The sequence below is a fragment of the Heterocephalus glaber genome, unplaced genomic scaffold, assembly GCF_053883595.1.
Source record: "Heterocephalus glaber isolate CG9 unplaced genomic scaffold, H.glaber_assembly_v1.0 deba00000122, whole genome shotgun sequence".
NCBI classification, from domain to species: Eukaryota; Metazoa; Chordata; class Mammalia; order Rodentia; family Bathyergidae; genus Heterocephalus; species Heterocephalus glaber.
The window spans coordinates 84,857,049-84,877,313 of record NW_028258138.1 but is presented as its reverse complement, the minus strand read 5'-3'; the positions used below and the strand labels follow the sequence as shown (position 1 = coordinate 84,877,313).

At 40.0% G+C, this 20,265-nt stretch overlaps 1 protein-coding gene across 2 annotated transcripts in view; it reads left to right on the top strand.

Annotated features, from left to right (window-relative positions):
• Nucleotides 1-18,344: 18,344 nt before the first annotated feature.
• The window catches only part of Fgf7 (fibroblast growth factor 7), a 55,353-nt gene continuing 53,432 nt past the window's right edge, over nucleotides 18,345-20,265 (top strand). Inside the window, exons 1-2 of one of the 2 annotated variants that reach the window (XM_087180993.1) lie at nucleotides 18,345-18,638; nucleotides 19,211-19,756. In XM_087180993.1, the coding sequence (XP_087037119.1) occupies nucleotides 19,471-19,756 (286 nt within the window). In that variant the 5' untranslated portion in view covers nucleotides 18,345-18,638; nucleotides 19,211-19,470. Of the gene's footprint in view, nucleotides 18,639-19,207; nucleotides 19,757-20,265 lie in introns of both variants that reach the window. The other variant, XM_004835431.3, reaches the window with a different exon arrangement.

Genomic DNA, 20,265 nt, shown 5'->3' with positions numbered 1-20,265 from the left:
TAAGAAACATCAGAGAATCTTTTAAAAACACATCCTTTCTATTATTCAAATAGGCCTGGGGCCTGGTAATGGCACAGGTGCTGTTCACGTGGTGGGTGTGAAGCTGCCCCTTGAACAGAAAGGGGACAGAGTTGGGACGGGTCACCCCTAATGTGGTGACAGTGAGTCAGGGCTCTCAGCTGTGCAGTGCTGCTGTCAACACCCTTCTCCTGGGATCACAGGAGGAGCAATGGCAATTATGGTTGTGCAGTTCTGGACAAAGCTGACCTGAGATTTGAGAGCAGAAGGGAGAGCAGAAATAAGGTAGATGATGTCAGAAATCGGTAGACGTGGTCAGGGGGAATCTGTGACAGTTCGCCTTGCTTTAATTTTCTCATTGAAATAGAGAGCAAAGTCAGTCCCAGGATGAGGATTCTGGAGGTAGGTCTGGAGACTGGAAGGGAAACGGGTGGAAATGGTTGCCTAGGTGAGTGAGAGAAAGGGGAGAGTGAACACGCTCCGATCACCGGGTAGGGTAAAGGCCCAGGGGAGTTGCGTAATGACGAATTAAAACGAGACAGTTGGTACGGCTCCACAGTTCCCCGTATGTGCTTAGCCGTCTTCATAAGGTGTGGAGAAGGTGGAGAGAGTTACCTTTAGTTAGGTTTGTGGCTCCGTCAAGAAACCGATAAAGTGGAAGATGGAAAAAGAAGTTGAAGGTAAGTGCAAAGGAATGACTAATTATTAGCTATGATGTTTTATTTAGATAAGGAGGGAGGGAAAGATCTATTTCTGAGGTTTCCCTTATGACACTACGTGGAAAATTTCGGTAAATGTTTCAGGCGTCCCTTTGTCTGAAAGTAATATATAGCCTTGATTTGTTGAATGCAGTATTTTACACACATGCGCACACACACAAAAACGCATGTGTTAACTTCACCAGCGATTTCCTATATTCTCTACTAAATCTTTTTAGATTTACCTATTGTTATCTACAGAGGAGTATTAAAATATTCCACTTTAATTATGGATTTGTCAGTTAATTTTTAGAGTCTAAACATTTTTGTTTCATATATTTCTAGGCAATGTTTTTGGTACCTGCATATTCACACTTCCTACATCTTCTTGTTGGATTGTTTGCTTTTATCAGTATGGTTCTTTTCAGTATCCTGTTTAATACTTTCTTTAATTTTAATTTGTCTGATATGAATATTAGTATGTGATATGAATATTCTGATATGAATATTACTGCACCAGAGTTATATAGTATTTTTCCCATTGCTTCATTATTAACATTGTTAGGAGGTTTTGTTTTAGAGTATTTTTTGGTAAAAAGGATAAAGATGGTTTTAGAAAATCCACTTCAAGCTATTCCCCTGCTGGGTATCTTGCCCAAAGAATTAAAAGAATCATACCACAGTGATATATGTGCACCCATGTTCATAGCAGCACAATTTGTAATAGCTAAAACTTGGAAGCATCCCAATTGCCCACCAACTGGAGACTGGATAAAGAAAATGTGTTTTTTAAATAAAATGGAGTACTACTCTGCCATAAAAAATGAGAAATTAGAGACATTTATAGCTAAATGGATGCTCACTGAGGCGATACTCTTAAGTGAAATAAACAGGACACACATATGTAAATACCGAATAGTTTTTCTGTGAGAAACTGATAGTGTAATAAGGACTAAAAGGTATAACAGATAATGTGAAATAGGAAGAAAAGGGGCAAAGGGGAAGAGGAAGTGGGAGGGGTAGGGGAAAGGAAAGAAGGGAATGGGATTAATATGAGAAAATGAAAAAATGGAAACAAAGTCTTTGTAAATAGGGAGGGATGGAGGGGTTGAAGGAAGGGCAGGGGAAGGGGGAAAAATAAGAACCAAGAGAGATTATGTAAAGGTGCAAATTTCCAATGATGAATGTCATTATATTGTATACCTAAAATGTACCAATAAAATAAAATTTTTTAAAAAAGAAAATCTACTTCAGCAGGATGTAGTAGGTCTCATAGGCATTGTCTCTACTTCAGTAGCTCAAAAAACTGGGTAACTTACAAAATGCTAATTTAAGTGCCCTGGAGGCGATGAGAACAAAAGAGTTAAGATCCCTTGGCAGGGAGGAGTCTTCCCCAGTGCCCTGGCAGCCGGGTCCCTTCCATCCGAGAGAGCTTTCAGGGCCTCTGAGCACTGCTGAGCACCAGGTGTGGCCCAGCGGGGTCCTCTGCTTGGGAGAAGAGCATCGTGTTCCGGACAGGTCGGGGGGCTGGGGTTAAGCCTGGGCAGCCTCGTGTCCTCGTGTCCACGGCAGCTAGTTTTTCCCACTGTACCTTGGCTGAGTTAAGGGCCGGCCTGGAAGCCTGGTCAGAGGTGGGCTAGAGCTTGTGAAGGCTGTGCGACACCTCTCACCCCGATCAGGAGTCAAAGTGGTCCACAGCCTTGCAGGTCCTTCCCCCAAGACATAAAAACTTTACGGTGTGTGGTGTTGGCAGTCAAAGACTTAAGCATCAACACATTCAAAGGCGAGAACTTACACTCCCTCGGGTTTTCGCGCCTAGGAGTCAGAGGCTTCCCAGGTTCTTCATCGAGGAGGAATAGCATCAAAACTGCAATCCAGGTGGATTCAGCTCACTCAAGATTAAACCATGGTGCTCAGTTTCTCTCTGGTGGAAATTAGTGTCACCCACAGGCTCTGTAGATCTTTAATTTTTTTTTTTGGTACCAGTGATCGAACTCTGGACCTTGCGTTTGCAAGGCAGGCGGCGGAACCACTAAGCTAAATTCCTGGGCCTTCTCTGTAGATCTTTATATGCAACGTTTGACGTATAAAGAAACTATGCTGCAAAGGTCATGCTAGAGACAGGCGCATAGATGAAACGTACCTTGGATCTCCTGAATTTGTTTTTGCAGACAAAGAAAGGGCTTTAAAATAATATTACATATGTTCAATAAATTGTACAGTAAGTGAACAAAATAGAGAAAACATGGAAAATTTTGCTCTATAAAAATAATAAAAAGTACATTTTGGAATTGATAAATACAATGTCTGAAGTTAAAAATCCATTTAGTGTTTTTAAGAGAAGAATATAAGTTTAGTGAACTCCAAGGAAGTGCAGAGCAAATATTTATAGAAGCGGAGCACACACACACACTGAGTGGATGGAGGTGCTGAGAGGAAGGTGAGACTAGGGCAGAGACCACGACAGGATGACCCCAAATGAAGAAGGGCATCACTGCACAGAGGCAGAGTGCTTAGCAAACCTCAAGGAAGGTAAACATCCGGAAAACTACACTTAGGCACATCATAGTCAGACTGGCAAAAATTAGAGATGAGGGGGGAAAATCTTTGATATAACCAGAGAAATAAGACGTATTAACTTTGAAAGGAGCAATCGCAACCATGGAAACTTAGTTTAAAATGCCAAAAGGAAAATACAGAACAAAGCAAAAACAAAGCCCACTACTGACCTAGAAATATGTGTGTTACAAAAATATCTTTCAAACCTGAAAGTCAAATAGAGACATTTCCAGACACAAAACTAAAGGACAGAGAACTCACCGTGCTTGAATTTTCCTGTGTTACTGCTGGCATATCCCAAAGCCTGACACCATTACTTATAACTTTTGAGAAACTGACAAGTTGCTTAACCTCCCTGGGTTATCATTTATTAAATAAGGGTAAGCATTCTGTCGATCTTAAAGGATGCTGTAAAGCTTTAGTGTGATAAGGAAAATGCTTAATAAACCATCTCCACGGAGGGTTAGTCATTCTCATGACAGTCTGGTTTACAGTCCGTTTACACTTTTTTCTCTTCATTTCATGAGTAAATAAGACATGGTACGTACCAATGGGCACCACTGGACGCTTTGGTGCACATTGTGAAATGCTGAGATCAGGTTAAACATGCAACCTCTTCACACTTTTTTGTGGTGAAAACTTTCAAAATCCTTAGTTCTAGCTTGCAGCCATGCACAGGATGTAACTTCTCTGTAGTCACCCAGTGTGCAATGCCACCCAGAACTCCTTGCTCCTAGCTTGCTGTAACTTAGAGCAATTGTTCTTTATCCTTTCCTCTTCTTCCTCTGTATCCTCCTCAGCCTCTGATAACCACTGTAGTTTCAATTCTCTGAGATCACCATTTTCACACTCCACATGAGCGCCTGTCTTTACGATGCACGATTTTCTCTAACACTTAGAACTTTCCCGTCATTTTCATCTGTTCATTTTCTCAGAGCCTTTCTGTCCCTGTCCAATCAGTGACCCATCATTTCCTCAGTGTCTTACACTTTCTTGGGTTTCTTTCTCTTTCACCTCATCTCTGCTTGTGTCTTTGCATTTCTTGTCTTTTCAGTTTGAGGCCTCGCTGGCTTTGCTTTTGATGTACAGTTCTGTGAGCTTTGCCAAAGCAGACGGTGTGCGACCACACTCTGACCGAGATGGAGAAGGGATCCACTGTGCGATGATTCTTTGTGATGGCTGGTGAACCTTCACCCTGCTGCAGCCCCTGATGACACATCCTCTGCACCTATCAGTAGGGCTTGCTTTCCTAGGATGTCTGAGAAGTCCAGCCATAGAGGACTTGGCCTTTTACATGTATCTTCTTCCACTTAGCTTAACACACTGGAAATCCATGATAGGTTCTACATACCAGGAATTACGTGGGTTTTTTTGGTTATTGAATAATATTTCCTCTTTTTGTATCCCACATTTTCCACTTGGAAACATTTTAGATTTTGCTTGGTAATCCTTTCACAGAGGGTCTCTAGTTGGTGAATGGGATGTTGGCTGGTGTCTCCTTGGTTTCCTGTCACTTTGCCCCCACCTTTGTAGGTATTCCTGCCTCTCTTCCAGTGCCCTGTGCTTCCTAAGGGTGCAGACGGAGGCAACTCTGACTTTAGTTCCTTTAGAAGCAATTTGGGTAATTTTAAATTTTGAAATTTTCAGCATTTTCTCTTTATTGCTTGAGTTCATGGGTCTTTACTCATTCAGCTTGCCCTTGGGGTGTCATTTCAATCTGACCACTTCAGCATTTATTCTGTTTTGTCACGTGCTCTTTGCTCTTTTTTCCTCCACACTCTCTTCCAAGAGGGATGACTGTCTATCTGAGCTCAGCTTCCCTATTTCTTAACATTTATTTCTCTATTTTCTACCTCTCAGTATTTTGTTTTGTTCTACTTCCAATGCAGTGACATTCCAAATTACTTATTTGTTTTTTAGCCATTCTGCTAACTTATTTACTCAGCCACCACATATTATTAATTCCTAATAACTAAGTTTTTCTTCATTTTCTTGTCAGTCTGTGCCTTTAAAAAACGATGCACTGTAATTTTGAATAAGTTTCCTAGGAGCAGGTATCATGGTTTGGGGAGGGCAGGGCATCATGACATTTAGTACTAAAATTCAGTCTGGTCAGTCAGTGTTTAGTAAATGAATGAGTACAGAAATTCAAGTAAGAATTTGAGATAAATATTTTTTATTTATTGTGTTATCTTTCACAAGAATCAGTTTTCTGGTGACTTTACCTTGATCCTCCTATACATTTATGCTTTCTCCAAATGTCTGTCATCTTTGGTTTCTACATAAGAAGTAAAGGCTGAGTTAGTGTTACAGGTGGTTGGCATGCATTTCTGTTTCGATGGGTGTTTTTTCCTCAGCAGGTTTCTCTTGCCCTTGGAAGGCTTCTTAGGGGAGTTCTCTGCACGTGGACTGATGTGTTCCTCGCTAAGTGATGCATACTGGAGGAGGTGGGAAGGTAGGGGGCCCCTCCCCTCTGCTAGAATAAATCCTACATTGAAGACAACTGATTAGGAGCTCAGGCTCTGGATTAGCTTGTCTGTGTCTCAAATTATTTCACACTTTATTGCCTTGTGAAACTTAAACTCTTGTATGCCTTGCTTCTTCATCCAGAAAATGAAAATAAAATTGTGACTGTACTCTCTCTTTCTCTCCCCTCTGCCTCTCTCTCCTCTCTCCTCTTCTCTGCCTCTCCTCTCCCCTCCCCAGCTCTCCTTTCAATATTTGCAGAATGAAGACAAGAACAGAACCAGCTTAGAAGGACAGGATGAGTCAGTGATGCCCATTAGCAGTTTTAGGTGTACTGTGTTCATTTTGGCGGTTACTATGTATCATCTGTGCTTGGCTCCTACCGTTCCTCTGCTCACTCTGGCTTTCAGGCTAGCCCTTGGGGGTTCCGCTCAGGCTCACCTCAAACACCGCCCCTAGAGTTACCCCAAGTGTCTTCCCCTTTCAAAACCGTACCCTTGCTTCAGATCCTCTACTCTATTTTTGCACCAGTACCTAGTCATTTGGGTTCCGCAAAGGGAGACTGGTTCTTTATGCCCTTTTTACACAGGACTCAGGGAAGCATGGAAGCTTGCCTACCTCACACGATTACTAAAACAATAACCGAAGTTCAGATCTGAGTGGCTGTAAATCATCTGAACCCTGGAAACTCTTCAAGGACCAGTTTGATTCTTGTGACCTCCAATTCAGTGAGGGATTATTCATATTGCTTTATGTTTTGTAAGTAGTTTGCAATGCTTTCTCAATGTCTATTTGCTGTTTCTTAGTAGTTTCAATTTTGTTTTCTGTTTTTCAGTGCATAGGCTCTGGCATCTCCATCTCCTCTTTTCCCTCACACTTTCTATGTGTCACTTGACTTGTGAACTCTCACAGATAAATGCCAATGAGAAGTGAATCATTTTCCGTGTCTAGCTTCCAAGATCTCTCATTTTAAAAGAACAGTTTTCCAAGTAACTTGCTTTCAATGATTACCCATACAAACCTCACCTCCATAAACTTTTACCTTTAAAAAGGCCTCCCTGTTATACTACATGAACAGCTTTTAGAAGTTATTGGATAAAAGCTTAAATTACCAGAAGTTGCATCATTGTGTGTTGAGGATTGTTTGCCTTCTATAATATGAAGTTATTCTCAGAGGAATCTGATTAGAATAGAAACCAGATGTGTTTTTTGAGTAGACTGAAAAAAAAAGGGACAAACAAGTAAAATTAATGTAAGAATTGACTGAGTGACTAAAGAGGTTTCTAAAAACGTGAAGCATGGGTATGCTAGGGAAATAAACCTATGAGTACACACATGTGTAGGGTGTGTGTATAGGGGGTGGGAAAGCCAGAGACAGGCAAGTGAGTGGAATAAAAAAACTGAAGCTGAAAAAATGCAGAAATTCAAGGAGGAATTAAGAACTGAACAACAGAAAGAATTCCCAATCTTTGTAAATATTTAGTATCACCAAGGAAATAGCATAATTTAATTTTACCTAGAAAATCAAGGAAGCGAAAAAACAGAAATCATGATTTCTCAGTCCAGAAGAAATAAAGAAAAAATGGGATGAAGACTACTGTTGAAAGAAAAAAAAAGACTCTTAAATGTAACATATGGTATGTTCTCAATATGGTAAAAGAACCTGGAGATCTTAAATATCCTCTCCCTTCTTGTTCACTCTTTTTTGAGGGATAAAAAGAACAATGTACTTAATATTGGATTCATATTTGATTGTTCTGGAAGTAACAATCAATTTTAATAAATACAATTTTGGAAGTAATTGCATTTATGACTACAACCTGTCAGAACCCTCAGTGGAGTAAAATGGAAAAGGCAGGCAGAGGAAGGGGGTTAATCGAAAATAAGATCATTACCATTTTTCAATTAGTCTAAGTTAAACATTTAGTTGTGTGAAAAACTAGAGTTACTGTCTCTGATTTTATTTGTCCAAGGCAAAAGTAATGTAATAAATATTATCTTAATAAGTCTTTTGTTGTTGATGTGCCTTTCAGAGGCAAAGTCTTGCTATGTAGCCTAGGGTCTGGACTTGAACTTTCAATCCTCCTGCGTCAGCCTCTGGAGCTCTGGAATTACAAGTGTGTGTTAATGTGCAGGGCAACATCCAGTCTTAAGATAATTTAAAATATAGTAAAACTTCATATAGTAGGATCTACTAATTTAGGATTTTTTATTCCACTCAAACTGAATGTAAATTGAGATTTGTCCTTCTGCTTTGCAGAAATTTCCAAGACTGCACAAAAAATAATAGGATGTATCAGTTACCATAAGGCATTTAAAGATATTTAAGAGGGAGAGCAGTTTTCAAACATCTTTTAGTATTTTCACATCAGCTTTTGCAGATAGGCTGATAAGCTATTCCCACATTTTTAGAGGTTCAAGTAAGCCAGGTGTTTGCTTTATAATATACTTTGTATTGATAAACAACTTTTCTTTGAAAAATACTATAATTTTGGATTTTTACTAATTCAGTAACTTTCTAAACTTATGGTATACAATGTTTCCAAATCCCAAGCTATTTGAGCTAGGAAATTGAAGCTGTAATCACATACAGCCAAAAAATTCTATCAGAAAGAGAGAAATCAGTCTTATTCCATTGTTCTTCTGAAGACTAAATTGACTTTCTCAATCTTTCTTTTCCTTTTCTTTTGTTTTTTTTTACTAAAAACTTTTTCTGGCACTCAATGCCAAATCGTTTAGTTTTTATTATATTCTTTTTTTTCTTTTTTGGTACCGGGGATCGAACTCGGGACCTTGGGCTTTCAAGGCAGGCACCAGAACCACTGAGCTAAATCCCTCACCCTATCATATTCTTTCTATGGTGCAATACACTATGCTGTCATACTCTTACAAGAGCTACTCTACTATTATGTATTACTCACATATTTCCTTCCATAGAATAAATATATAAAATAAATATAAGAATAAAATATAAATGCAATTTTCTTGTAAGTAAAATAATCAGAAAGGCTACTACTGATTTCTTTTAAAAATGTCAGCACTGTTCTTAGAAATTTCTTTCTTGGTGTCACAAGAATTGAACTCTCTGCATTACTTAATTTAATAACTATGAAATCTCTTTACGGCTAACATTGAAGAATAAGACTGTTTAGGGTTTTACACTAAGGTTCCATAACATACCCTGGTTTCTGGTATATTATCTGTGTTTTGATACTGGGGCCTATTGCATTCTGGTTGTCAGAGATATTATTAATTAGGAAAATGAGGATCACCCTTAGCGTTTTTATTACAATACATAGTTGATACTGCACGACAGAATTTTCCCTTTGGGACCAGATAGTCTTACAACAAGACTCTGTTTGTACTTCGGCACTTTTATTGATTTTTGAGATGCTTCCTGGTTCTCCTTGCGAGGGAGTAAGAGGTCCGGATTCCTGGGGTCTAGAGAGAGCTGGGCTTTGGGCTACAGCATTCCTTACACCCAATCTTTCCACCTGCCTGCTTTCCCCTCCAGTACTGGTCCCTGCCCAGTCTTCTTTGTCCAGCAAATGACATCACCATTTATCCAGTGACAAACATCAGACCTCTAAAGTTAACACTGAGCACCTCTGACTTTCACGTGACCATCGGGCTCTGTCTCTAACATGTACCTGCCCCTCAATCCCTCTTCCCTGCCTTCATCATCTTTGTCTGAGATGTCATCCTTTCTAGCCTGGATGTGACCACAGCCTCCTCTCTGATCTCCTCGCTTCAGTCCTGACCCTCTCCCAGATCACTCCCCACGAGGTTTTCAGAATGGTCATGTTACCCACTGATTAAAACCTATCACACTTAGGGTCAAATCCCAAGTCCCTACAATTGACACCAAAGCCCTCAATAGATTAGGGCCGCACCAGCTTTCTCCCTGCTCACTGCAGTCCGGTTATGCTGTCCTTCAGGTTCTAAGAGACTATGCGCATTTCTACCCCACAACTTTTGTTTTGTTCCCAGGGATTGAACTCAGGTCCTCACACTTGCCAGGGCAGGCAGCGCTGCTATTGAGCTACACCCTGGCCCCACAACTTTTGTTCCCCTTATTACTTTTTCTAGAATATGCTGCTTCCACTTTTGATTTTTTTCTCAGCCTTCAGACCTCAGTTTAAATGTCACCCTTCTAAGACTTTCTGCGACCAGATTCTAATCGTTCCTTTCCTGTTACTTGCCGCTAAAGTAACCGATTTATTTCTTCTGAAATATCATCAGAATTGTTTTTATGTGTTTATCAACTGCCTCCTCCTCCATAAACTTTGCTTAGCCCCTTGGACAATGTATTTTTTGTATTGTGTGTCATGTATTTGTGTTGTATCTGTCAATCTATGTCACCTGAGCACACAGTAAGTGTTGATTTGAAGTCATCAGGCAAGATAACAGGACAATGGACCAAAGATTTTGTTGCTTCATTGGAAACTCAAAATGTAAACTTGCAAAAGAACTATCTGGCAATTGCTTTCATTGCCCTTGGGGACCCTACCCAGGCTGAGTACAGAAGAAGGAAAAAAGAAGGGGTAGGAGGGGAAAACAAGGGAGAGAGGGTGGAGAAAGAGAGAAAACCTTGTGAGAAGGACTTCTTCTCTGCGAGACCCTTCCTCTAGAGAAGTGGCAGTGTTGGGGTGAATCTCTCACCCCAGACCTAGTGAGAGAGCTTAGCATGTGGGGGACGCTGAGGATTACAGAAGACATTGCGAACAAGGGTCCAAATATCAGAAAGAGAAGACCTGAGTTTTATTCAGGAAAGTGGGTGGGGTGTCCATCAAAAAACGGACAACTGAAGTGAATAGACACTTCTTAAAACTATGACTGTGCTCCAGAAAGAAAAAAAGACCAATAGGATGATAAAACATTTCAGCATCTCTGGCCATTATAGAAATGCAAATCGAAACAACAGAGATTCCATCTCACTCCACAAAGAATAGCCATCATGGAGAACTCAAAGAGAAGAAATGCTGGTAAGGCTGTGAGAGAAAAGGAATCCTTCTATGTTGTTAGTGGGAATGTAAACTAGCACAACCATTATGAAAATCAGTATGGAAATCCCTCAAAAAACTAAAACTGGAAATTTCATTTTACCCAGCTACAACTCTTCCAGGTATCTTCCAGAAAGTGTTAAAGACATCATATGATAGTGATGCATGCATACCCATATTTATAGCAGTATAATTCCCATTAGCTCACCCATCAACAGATGAATTAATAAAGAAAAATGTGGTATATAAACACAGTGTGGTACTATTTTTCCATAAAGAAAGACAATCATTTGAGTCATTTGTAGGAATGGATGCACTTTGAGACCATAATGCTAAGTGAAATCAATCAGACACAGAAGGTTAAATACCACATGGCTTCTCTTATAAGAGAAAACCAAAATATATATAATATAAGGAGCAAAATAAAGAGTAGATGATAGAGAGATAGACCTTTTTTTGAGACAGGATCTCATTATGTAGCCCAGGCTGGCCTTGAACTCGTGACATGGAGATGGTAAGGGGACCTGGGGATGGCGGGGTGGACAGGAGGGGAGGAGAGAGGGCAGTAAAAAGGATCATATATCATGTACCAATATGTACCAATTCCCCATGACAAATGTATTCATTTGATCTGTGGGCATATAATAATAATGAAATCAAGAAAATGGGGTGCAGTGAAAACTTCAGAGTAGAGGAATAGCATAATTATAGCTGTGCTTTAGGAAGGAAGTTAATCTGATAACAACATTGAAAATGGACTGGAGAGTGGAGATGCAGAGGTGGGTGAGGAACAGAGGTAGCATGGGCAGGAATGATGACCTGTCCTGCAGCGTGGGGGTGACCACTGACAGGAAGACGCAGGCATGGAGGAAACTGTGGTGGTAGAAGTGATGATGTTTGGAAATGATGAGAGGAATAAGAAGGACGCAGAGTGTCTGAGTTAATATTAAACACAATGGAGGGGAACATTTGAGCAATGTCTGAAGCTATCAGGGACGTTTAGCTTGAAAGGAAGCTCAAGGATAAATCTGCCTTTCTCTCATGATAAGGTACTGTGCAGTCTCCAGTTTTCCACACCTGCACATTTTACCAGGTAGCTGGCTTTCTGGGGCTCCATCTTGGAGGAGCAGGGAAATGGCTTCCTGTTGCCCTGCTCGGTTCTTGGCTGGGGTATGGATTCAATTGACAAGAGACAGGGTAACAGGGGGAGAGGTCATTTTAATTATCTACACATGCTCAGGAATCTCACAAAATAGGAGAGTCACAGAAAAGCCCGACAACGGGAGCCTATGCAGCACCCTCAGTTGTAGACAGAGCAGAGGCTTGGGGTTCTGGGCAAGGAGTTGTGGGGTGCAGGGGAAGCCTGTCTGGCTGTAATGTTGCCTCCCCCAGCTCCTCCTGTGTTGATGAGATTTCCTGGGAGGTGACTCACGACATCCAGGTGCTGCGGGAGGACCCGTCCCCAGAGACACCTCTTCTTGCTTCCACTGTGCACCTAGTGTCCCCGGTTCAGTCCCCAGCGCGCCAGGTGTCAAGTGTGGGCTAGCACTTCCTAAACTCCCTGATCTTTAGACAAAAGAAGGTGCACTCTATAATTTAATCCTCTTCACTATCAGAATTATCTCTATTCTGCCCTTTTCTTCCACTTTAAAAAAGTTCATCTGGTGCTGAAAAGCCATGGTTTTAAAGCTAATGAACTAATAATTAAACCAATTTTGCTACTGGGACTTTGACATTTATGAAACATTAAAATTGTTTTCATTAATTTCACCCCTCATTTTGCTGCCTGGCTATGTAGATAATTAGTATGGAACCAGAGAATGACAATTTAAAGCAAGTAATGGAATAGCCCTAATTGCGCAGGCTCTTTGTGATGGTCTCCTAGCAGTGAATCAAAAATTTCTCCATTCAAATGCTTTTCAGAGTTTAGAAAGGCGAGAGGCTGTCAAAATCAGGCACCATTGTATATCACTGAGTCGAGGAGACGGACTTGTTCCTAAGGGTGAACAGTGACTTCCGGGGAATCACGACAACCAACACATTGCATCCTATGGAAATTTACAAATGAGAACAAGATCAGCAGACCTACTAGCTCCAACTGGAAATCTTGCTCTGGGTCTAAACTGGGACTGCAATTTAGTAAATACATAATTTAATTTGCAGAACTTTAAATTTAGCATTTAAGAGAGCTTTTAAAATATAATATTAAATAGAACCAGTTTTTATAAATTCAGATATGCAAAGAATCAAATAACACTTGTAGACAGGGATATTTATATTAGGTGAGTCATCGGCACACCACAACTTTGAGCATCTGACTCAGGCTTTGCGTCTTATATACAGTTAGTTTTTAAATGTTAGGGCATTGTGCCCAGGGTAAGCACAGTGTTTACATAATTGAGGATTATACGGACCACAGGCTTGCTCAATGACTTTTGTCATTTTACGTCTAAGTTTAAACTGCCGTCTTTGAGTGACTCCACCGGGTGTGGAAGGCATGTCTCTACTCCAGGATCCCAGGACCCTTAAACAAACTCAAATTCCTTTGGCAGCCCCTGCCCACCTCTTCAGCCTCATGGATCTCGAACCACTCTACACGGTTCACGTCTTTCACTCATATTAGCCTCTTCCGGTTCGTGGGACACAAGGCCTTCACCACTCTCCCTCCCCATCCCCAGATCTCCAAGTTTATGTTTGTTCTCTCTCTGGAATGCATCCTTCGAAAGGGCAGAGATCACTTCCAGAATAATCACCATTGTATCTCAAAAAGACGAACACAACATCTGGAAGCAAGTAACTTTTTGATAAATATTTGTTAAATGGATGAATCAAGGAGTAAGGAAGATTGGTTGTATGGAATGCACCAGAGTCGAGCCGAATTTATGGAACAGTACTGACAGAAGATGCGATGAAGATAAATTCATAGTGTGAGGATAACTGCAGGAATGTGTGGAAATAAATCTTGGACCACAATTTCAGATGTAAGGAATAATATTTACGTTTATATTTATAAATATAGATCAACCTAGCTCCAATTTCAAGAATTCCACTCTCCCAGGTTGGTGGAAAACTTAACCTCAGTTATTCTTGAGTTTCCCTTTTCTGCTTCAAGAGGGGCAAAGATTCGAGGGTTTTATGTGGGGCTGAGGCAAGGGCCTTGGCCAGTGAACTGTTTGTCCAGGGGATTCTACTGGGGCATGCAGCGCTGGGTTCTCTGGTGTTCCCAGACTTCTTTTAAAAAGTGAGAAACCTTTATGAGGGATGGTGTGGCCCTCTCTGCTTGGGCACAAGGCAGTCACTCTGGAGTCTTGCTTCCTCTGCTGCGCTTTGTAGTGCCACCAGAAGTGCAGAAGCTTGCTTCCCCAAATGTGGGACCCACAGACTTCTCTCTGTGTACCCTAATTTGTGGGACTCCATTTTCACTGTGCTGCTTCTCAGAGCACTTTTATGCTTTGGTTATTTTTAGGGCACTTTGCATAACCTTCTGAAATAGATTCAGGTTTATCCAAGCCAGGAGGCACATATGTATGGCAGCCCCATCCACCTTGAGCCTTGCTATTCCAGTTACTTGGCTCTTTCTGACAATTTCAGCAACAGAAAAAAAATAGGATGAATGAATCTAATTTACTATTTCATAAACTTACTCTACTAATAGGAATTAAGTTTTGACCTGGACAGAGGCAGAGAGGGCAGTTATGACCCCTGCACTCTTCTGCTTCGCATGTGAGCTTTAGCTCTACCTTGGAGTGCAGCTCGAGCTCCTTAGTCTGGCCACAGAGACCTGAAGGGGTTTTGTACACGCGTGGGCTGTCTTCACCCGGCTCGCGCGCATGCACACTCCCGATTGCGTGTCTGGGGGCAGTTCTGCAGGAAACTTCTGCCGCCTATTACGGACACTCACCGTACGCTGTGCCTTTTCTTTACAGTGCTTATACATGGTGGCCACCTTGTCTTACAAGAAGAGACATGCAAAGGCTAACTGCAATGAAATGCCATCTTTACTTGGATCAGCAAAATCCCGAAGTCCAACAAGACGCTGCTGAACGAAGGCGCGTTCCTATGCGCCACTAGTGGGAGTAAGAAACCCGCTGGTCAGCACAGCCTCGACGGCCACATCTGTCAAGAGGTGGACCCAGATGGCGCGCCTCATGGAAACCGGTCCACACTGTAAAATTACGTGTTATGACTTTATCCACAACGGCATGGTTTTTCTAATACAAAACACTGGGAAGGAAGCGTCCCCAGCCGAGGGGGGTTAAGTACCCCGAGAAGTACCCGTCCAACAGGGTACTGTGCAGCTGTAACAAAGGAAAGGCAGGAGGCTTCCTGAATACGAGATGGGGCCATCTCCTAGTTACTTCCGTGTTTGCTTTGCTTTGTGTCCTCTTTCGAGGCCCTCTCCACTCCTCTCCCTCCACCTATTCGTCCCTTTCCCTTTTGCAAAAGTTTTATCTCCCTCTTTCCTATCATCTGTCCTTTATTTTGATCTTTAATTTATTTATATTTTAAGTTCCTCATACAAGAAAAAGGATGCAGTATTTAAGCTTGTGGGTCTGATTTATTTCACTTAACATTCTGGCTTCCGGGTGCAGCCATTTTCCTACAAATGAATTAAATTTATCTTCTTTATGGCAGAGTAATGCTCCATTGTATATAAATACCACGTTTTATTTCTTTCATTTTGGTCTTTATTTATGCTTTGATTTTCTCATAGGAGAGAAAGCATATGGTATTTAATTTTGTGGGTCTGATTTATTTCATTTAGCAAAAAAAAAGTGGCATGCAGAACAATTCATATGGCATGCTACATTTTATATAAAAAGGGGTTAAGTAAAAAACTACAAATACGTATGTATTCCATTTATGTGTATAAGCATAAAGAAAGTCTGGAAATACGTATAAAAAACCAAAAACAACAATTATCTATTTTTGGAGAAGGGGTAGAATGGGACGGGGTGGTGGGAAACACCAGGATACAAGAATGTAAAGAAATCAAAGTATTTAAGGACATTCACTTCTCCTGAATATATAATACATAATTGTAGATGAGTCAAAGTTTGAAGTTAATTATTGAAATAAAATCCGTTAAACAAAAGTTATGATTTATCATTTATCTCTTCATGGAATAAAGGATATAATGGAAACTGTTTAAGGAAAGTTAAAGGGTTAATTAATACTTAATTGTTAGTTTTCATGGTATTCACTGAAATAAACTCTGTATTCTTCTACCTCAAAATTAAAGTGGACAAATATCAGGCATTGCTTCTCGTTGGAGAATTGCAGGTGTTTTTACTTACAAAAGACATTTTTAAAAGTCAATTTTTTTTTTTGGTACCAGGGATCGAACTCAGGTCCTTGCGGTTGCGAGGCAGGCGGCAGAACCACTGAGCTAAATCCCCAGCCCTAAAAAGCCAACTTTTAGGAATAGATGCAAGAATCTTTTGTTTTACATATTTAAACTGACAAGATGGAGGCGTTTCCAATTAAGTTAATTCAATCTAGAAATAACAAAAAGACAATTCTTCAAAGTACTTCTGTTTAGTCAATTGAAATATAGTATATATATATATATATATATATATAAGAGCAATAAATGATTGCCAATGTATAACTTTTAAAAAAGAGGGTAACCCCATCTAGAGATAACTAGAGCTATTAGATCTTGGGAAATTCCCTCTAGACATATATCGAGGACACAAGTGAAGCTGGTGAGGAGCTCCACTGTAGCTGTGGAACCAGTGAAACCGACTGTAGGTCCACCTGGAATTAGTTACTCTCCAATAAGGACACTGATAATCAAGGAATTTAAACTACTTATATAGTTGCTTTGAGATTAATGCATTCATTAATAGTACTTGGATCCTATTTCCAAAGCACTGAATATAATAACATCTAATGCACTCCAAGTGCTTAGATCACAGTTTTATTCTTCTTGTTCAATTTTACAGTTAATTCTGTTCAGCAGATATTCAGCAGACACTGACTACTCATTTCTAGAGAATTGTTCATTCCTTTCACTCAAGCCTTAAGCATGTAATCAACAGATTTTAACTTGTAATCTGTTGATTTCTTGGTTCAAAATACAAAGGGTCAGTGAGGAACAATTGGCTTTAGCAACTCTTGGACATAAATGTACATTGTGAACCAACTGTTAATATCATTCATTTCTTTATAAAGAATATCCACGTCTTAGGAATTCAGGCCCTGTCCATTATCGTTGTCTCCAAAACTAGTGGGGTAAAATTCAGAACACGATAGAATCATATTTTCTTTCCTCCTTTCTTCCTCCTTCTACAATAATGATAGAATGTTTTGGGCTATCTTGTTTTGTTCAGTTGCTTCCACAATTATGAAGAGCCCACCCTTGTCTTCTTTAAAAGCTTAACACATTCAGTATTTCACGAATAAAAGATAACTGGGGATATTAAAATATTCTGTCCTCTTGACTCAGTTCCCTAAAAGCATAGACATAAAGGGGAGTCACAAACTATAATCCAATTGAATGGATTTAATTTCCCTTTTCTATCTGGTGTACATGCACCACCTGGTGGCAAAGTAGTGCATTTTAAATGCAGAATGTGTGTGTGTGTGTGTGTGTGTGTGCGCGCGTGCGTGAGTGTGTTTGGAGGCTATATAACATGGGACAGAAGATTTTAATACATGTTCCTAAATGCTTATTTAGATTGATGATAAATGTTTCTATACGACATATCTAATAAAACATTTGAACACTATCCTGTATATGCTAGTACAGGAAGTAGAGAATAACTTATTTAGGAAAATAAAACAGCTTCATCTTATTTACATGAGCTATAGATCTTACAGTTCCATCCCTGAGTTAACATTTATTGTGCTAAGCTTCTTATTGAGGCAAAAGTCAAGCACTGATAACCAAGGTAAACCATTTTCTTTATTTTTAATTTTTAAGAGTAATAATGTTTAAAATGATGCATGCTCTACCTTATACCAGCCATTAGTATAAATCATGGGGTGTAGAATTTTGAGATTTGAAAGCACCACAGGATAATCTGGAGCAATACCTTAATTTTACGAATGTAGCAGTAGCTAAGTGTTAGGAGTATCAGTGGATTTGCCCAAGGTCATACTGGCTGTTAGTAGCCAGACTCAAGAAACCAGGGCTCCTCATTTTCTGCCTGGGAACCTAAAAGTTATACTCATATGCAGTGGCACATTATCTATGTGCAAAAAGGGTGGCCTTAACTCAGTAATATAAGCTTTAAGATACCAACATGTGAGTTAATACATGTTAATTTTGTTCTGATATTCTGAGTACGAAAGGGTACAGTAATCAAAGAAATACATGCATCATAAAGCTATGGAAAAGACTTTCTAACTACTAAAACCCTCATGTATTTACATATATGTTCTAGGAGATGTTTTTCAGAGTTCATACAGCTGCTGTATTGTAAAGGAGGTCTAAAAATCCCGTCCCCTTCTCACTGGTCTAGAATCAGGATTTGTTTCTACAAAGTAGACACACACTTGTAGATTTAAGCATAAACTATGTTCACAGCTCCCTCTTATGACCATCGAATATTATACAAGCCTCCTTTTATTCTCGCTGTTGTATTCAACTAACAGCTCACTGGTTAAGTTTTAATTGCTTCCAATGAGGTCAGCAAAGGTATTTATCAAAAAGCCCTGAATACAGGGTTCCACACGCACACACACACACACACACACACACACACTCACATGCGCTCGCGCAGACAGAGAAAATCCTCTTGCCTGTTGATTTATGGAAACAATTATGATTCTGCTGGAGAATTTCTCAGCTGAGAAATAGTTTGTAGCTACAGTAGAGAGGCTCAAGTTGCAAAGGCAGACAACAGACACGGAATTCTTGTGTATCCAGCTGTTATAAACAGAACAAGTAAGTTACTGTTATTTGTCTTTAAAAGCAGTGTTGAATGTTTTCTAAAGTTATCTCTTGCTCTGATAATGGTACTGAGGGGGAAAGTAGTTACCAGATTTTATAGTAATTATGCTGTGGAACAAACATAAAGGCAAGGTTGAAGTTCTCTAGTATAATTCTGACATTTAACTTGAAAAATGTGGGCTGCTTAGGAGAAAATAATTGCTTAACCACAAATGTAAAAGCATACAATAAAAAAATCTGGAGAAAGCATTTATGCTTTGTTAGTAGTAATTGTAGAACTTGATTTAAATTAACAGCTCTAAGTATAGGATGTTTCTTACAAAGTAGCAACTGGAATGAATGATACGGTCATATTCTGATTTCTCTCCACTAATGGAAAACGTTTATAAATCTACATATAGAGTGGTAAAGATGTTGACATCCTCTGTGAAAGCTGTTTTGAATGTATCTTCAAAGTATAAACTGTATTTGTTGCAATACTATTTACCCACTGAAATTTATACATGCATTTTTGTATCTTCCTCTCTTCCCCCTCCCCATTCTTAATCTGTCATTGCAAACAGAAGTCAAGTAGCAGACAGCGCTGCAGCAACTGAGCTTATTGCAACCTGTTTTGTATAAGGATATATCAACACAGAGTTATTTAAGGAGGAATCCTGTATTGTTACCGGAAGCTGCAAGGATAAGTGTACCACTCTGGAAAGAGCAAGGACTCTTTCGTAAATCAGTTCACAGATAGGAAAAGGTCGAAGACCCAGGAGTAGCAGTCAACTGCAGACTGAGTTTTCATTATGGTGTTCATGGGCCCCCGGAGCACTACTCTATAATGCACAAATGGATACTCACATGGATCCTGCCGACTCTGCCCTACAGATCATGCTTTCTCCTTGTCTGTCTCGTGGGCACTCTAGCTTTGGCTTGCAATGACATGGCCCCAGAGCAAATGGCTACCAGTGCGAACTGCTCCAGCCCTGAGCGACATACACGAAGCTACGACTACATGGAAGGAGGGGACATAAGGGTGAGAAGACTTTTCTGTCGAACACAGTGGTATCTGAGGATTGACAAGCGAGGCAAAGTCAAAGGGACCCAAGAGATGAAGAATAACTACAGTAAGTGTTGTCTTTTATTTAAAACTCTTAACAGTTTGCTAAAGGTCCAATTTTCAGGTGACATGCTTTCTCAGTTTCCTGTATTTATGAAAAAATCTAAATGCAGCATCACCTTCTAATTTTTCTAAATTGAGATTGTTAAACTATGTTCCTAAAAGTTTCTCTTGGAACAGAGCAAATCCACTAATATTGTACTTGGAGCTGATAATGCCAGCCAGTTGGAAAATACACATTCCATGTCCTGAGCTCAAAATGCTTCTATGCAAAATGGAGATGATATTATTCACACTGAATGTGGTTTTCTTTTTCTCTAGGAAAACTCATTCGTAGCTCTTTTACAGTTCTCGGGAAAGCTTACCCAAACTACCAACCACTAGTTTGGGGAATAGGGAATTTATTTATTAGTTTAGTTTGCTTTGAAATAATATTTCCATGATGTGAAAGACAATCTGTGTTCAAAAAATGCATTCTTGTTCACTTGTGTATAGAAGTCAGAAGGGAATCTGTGG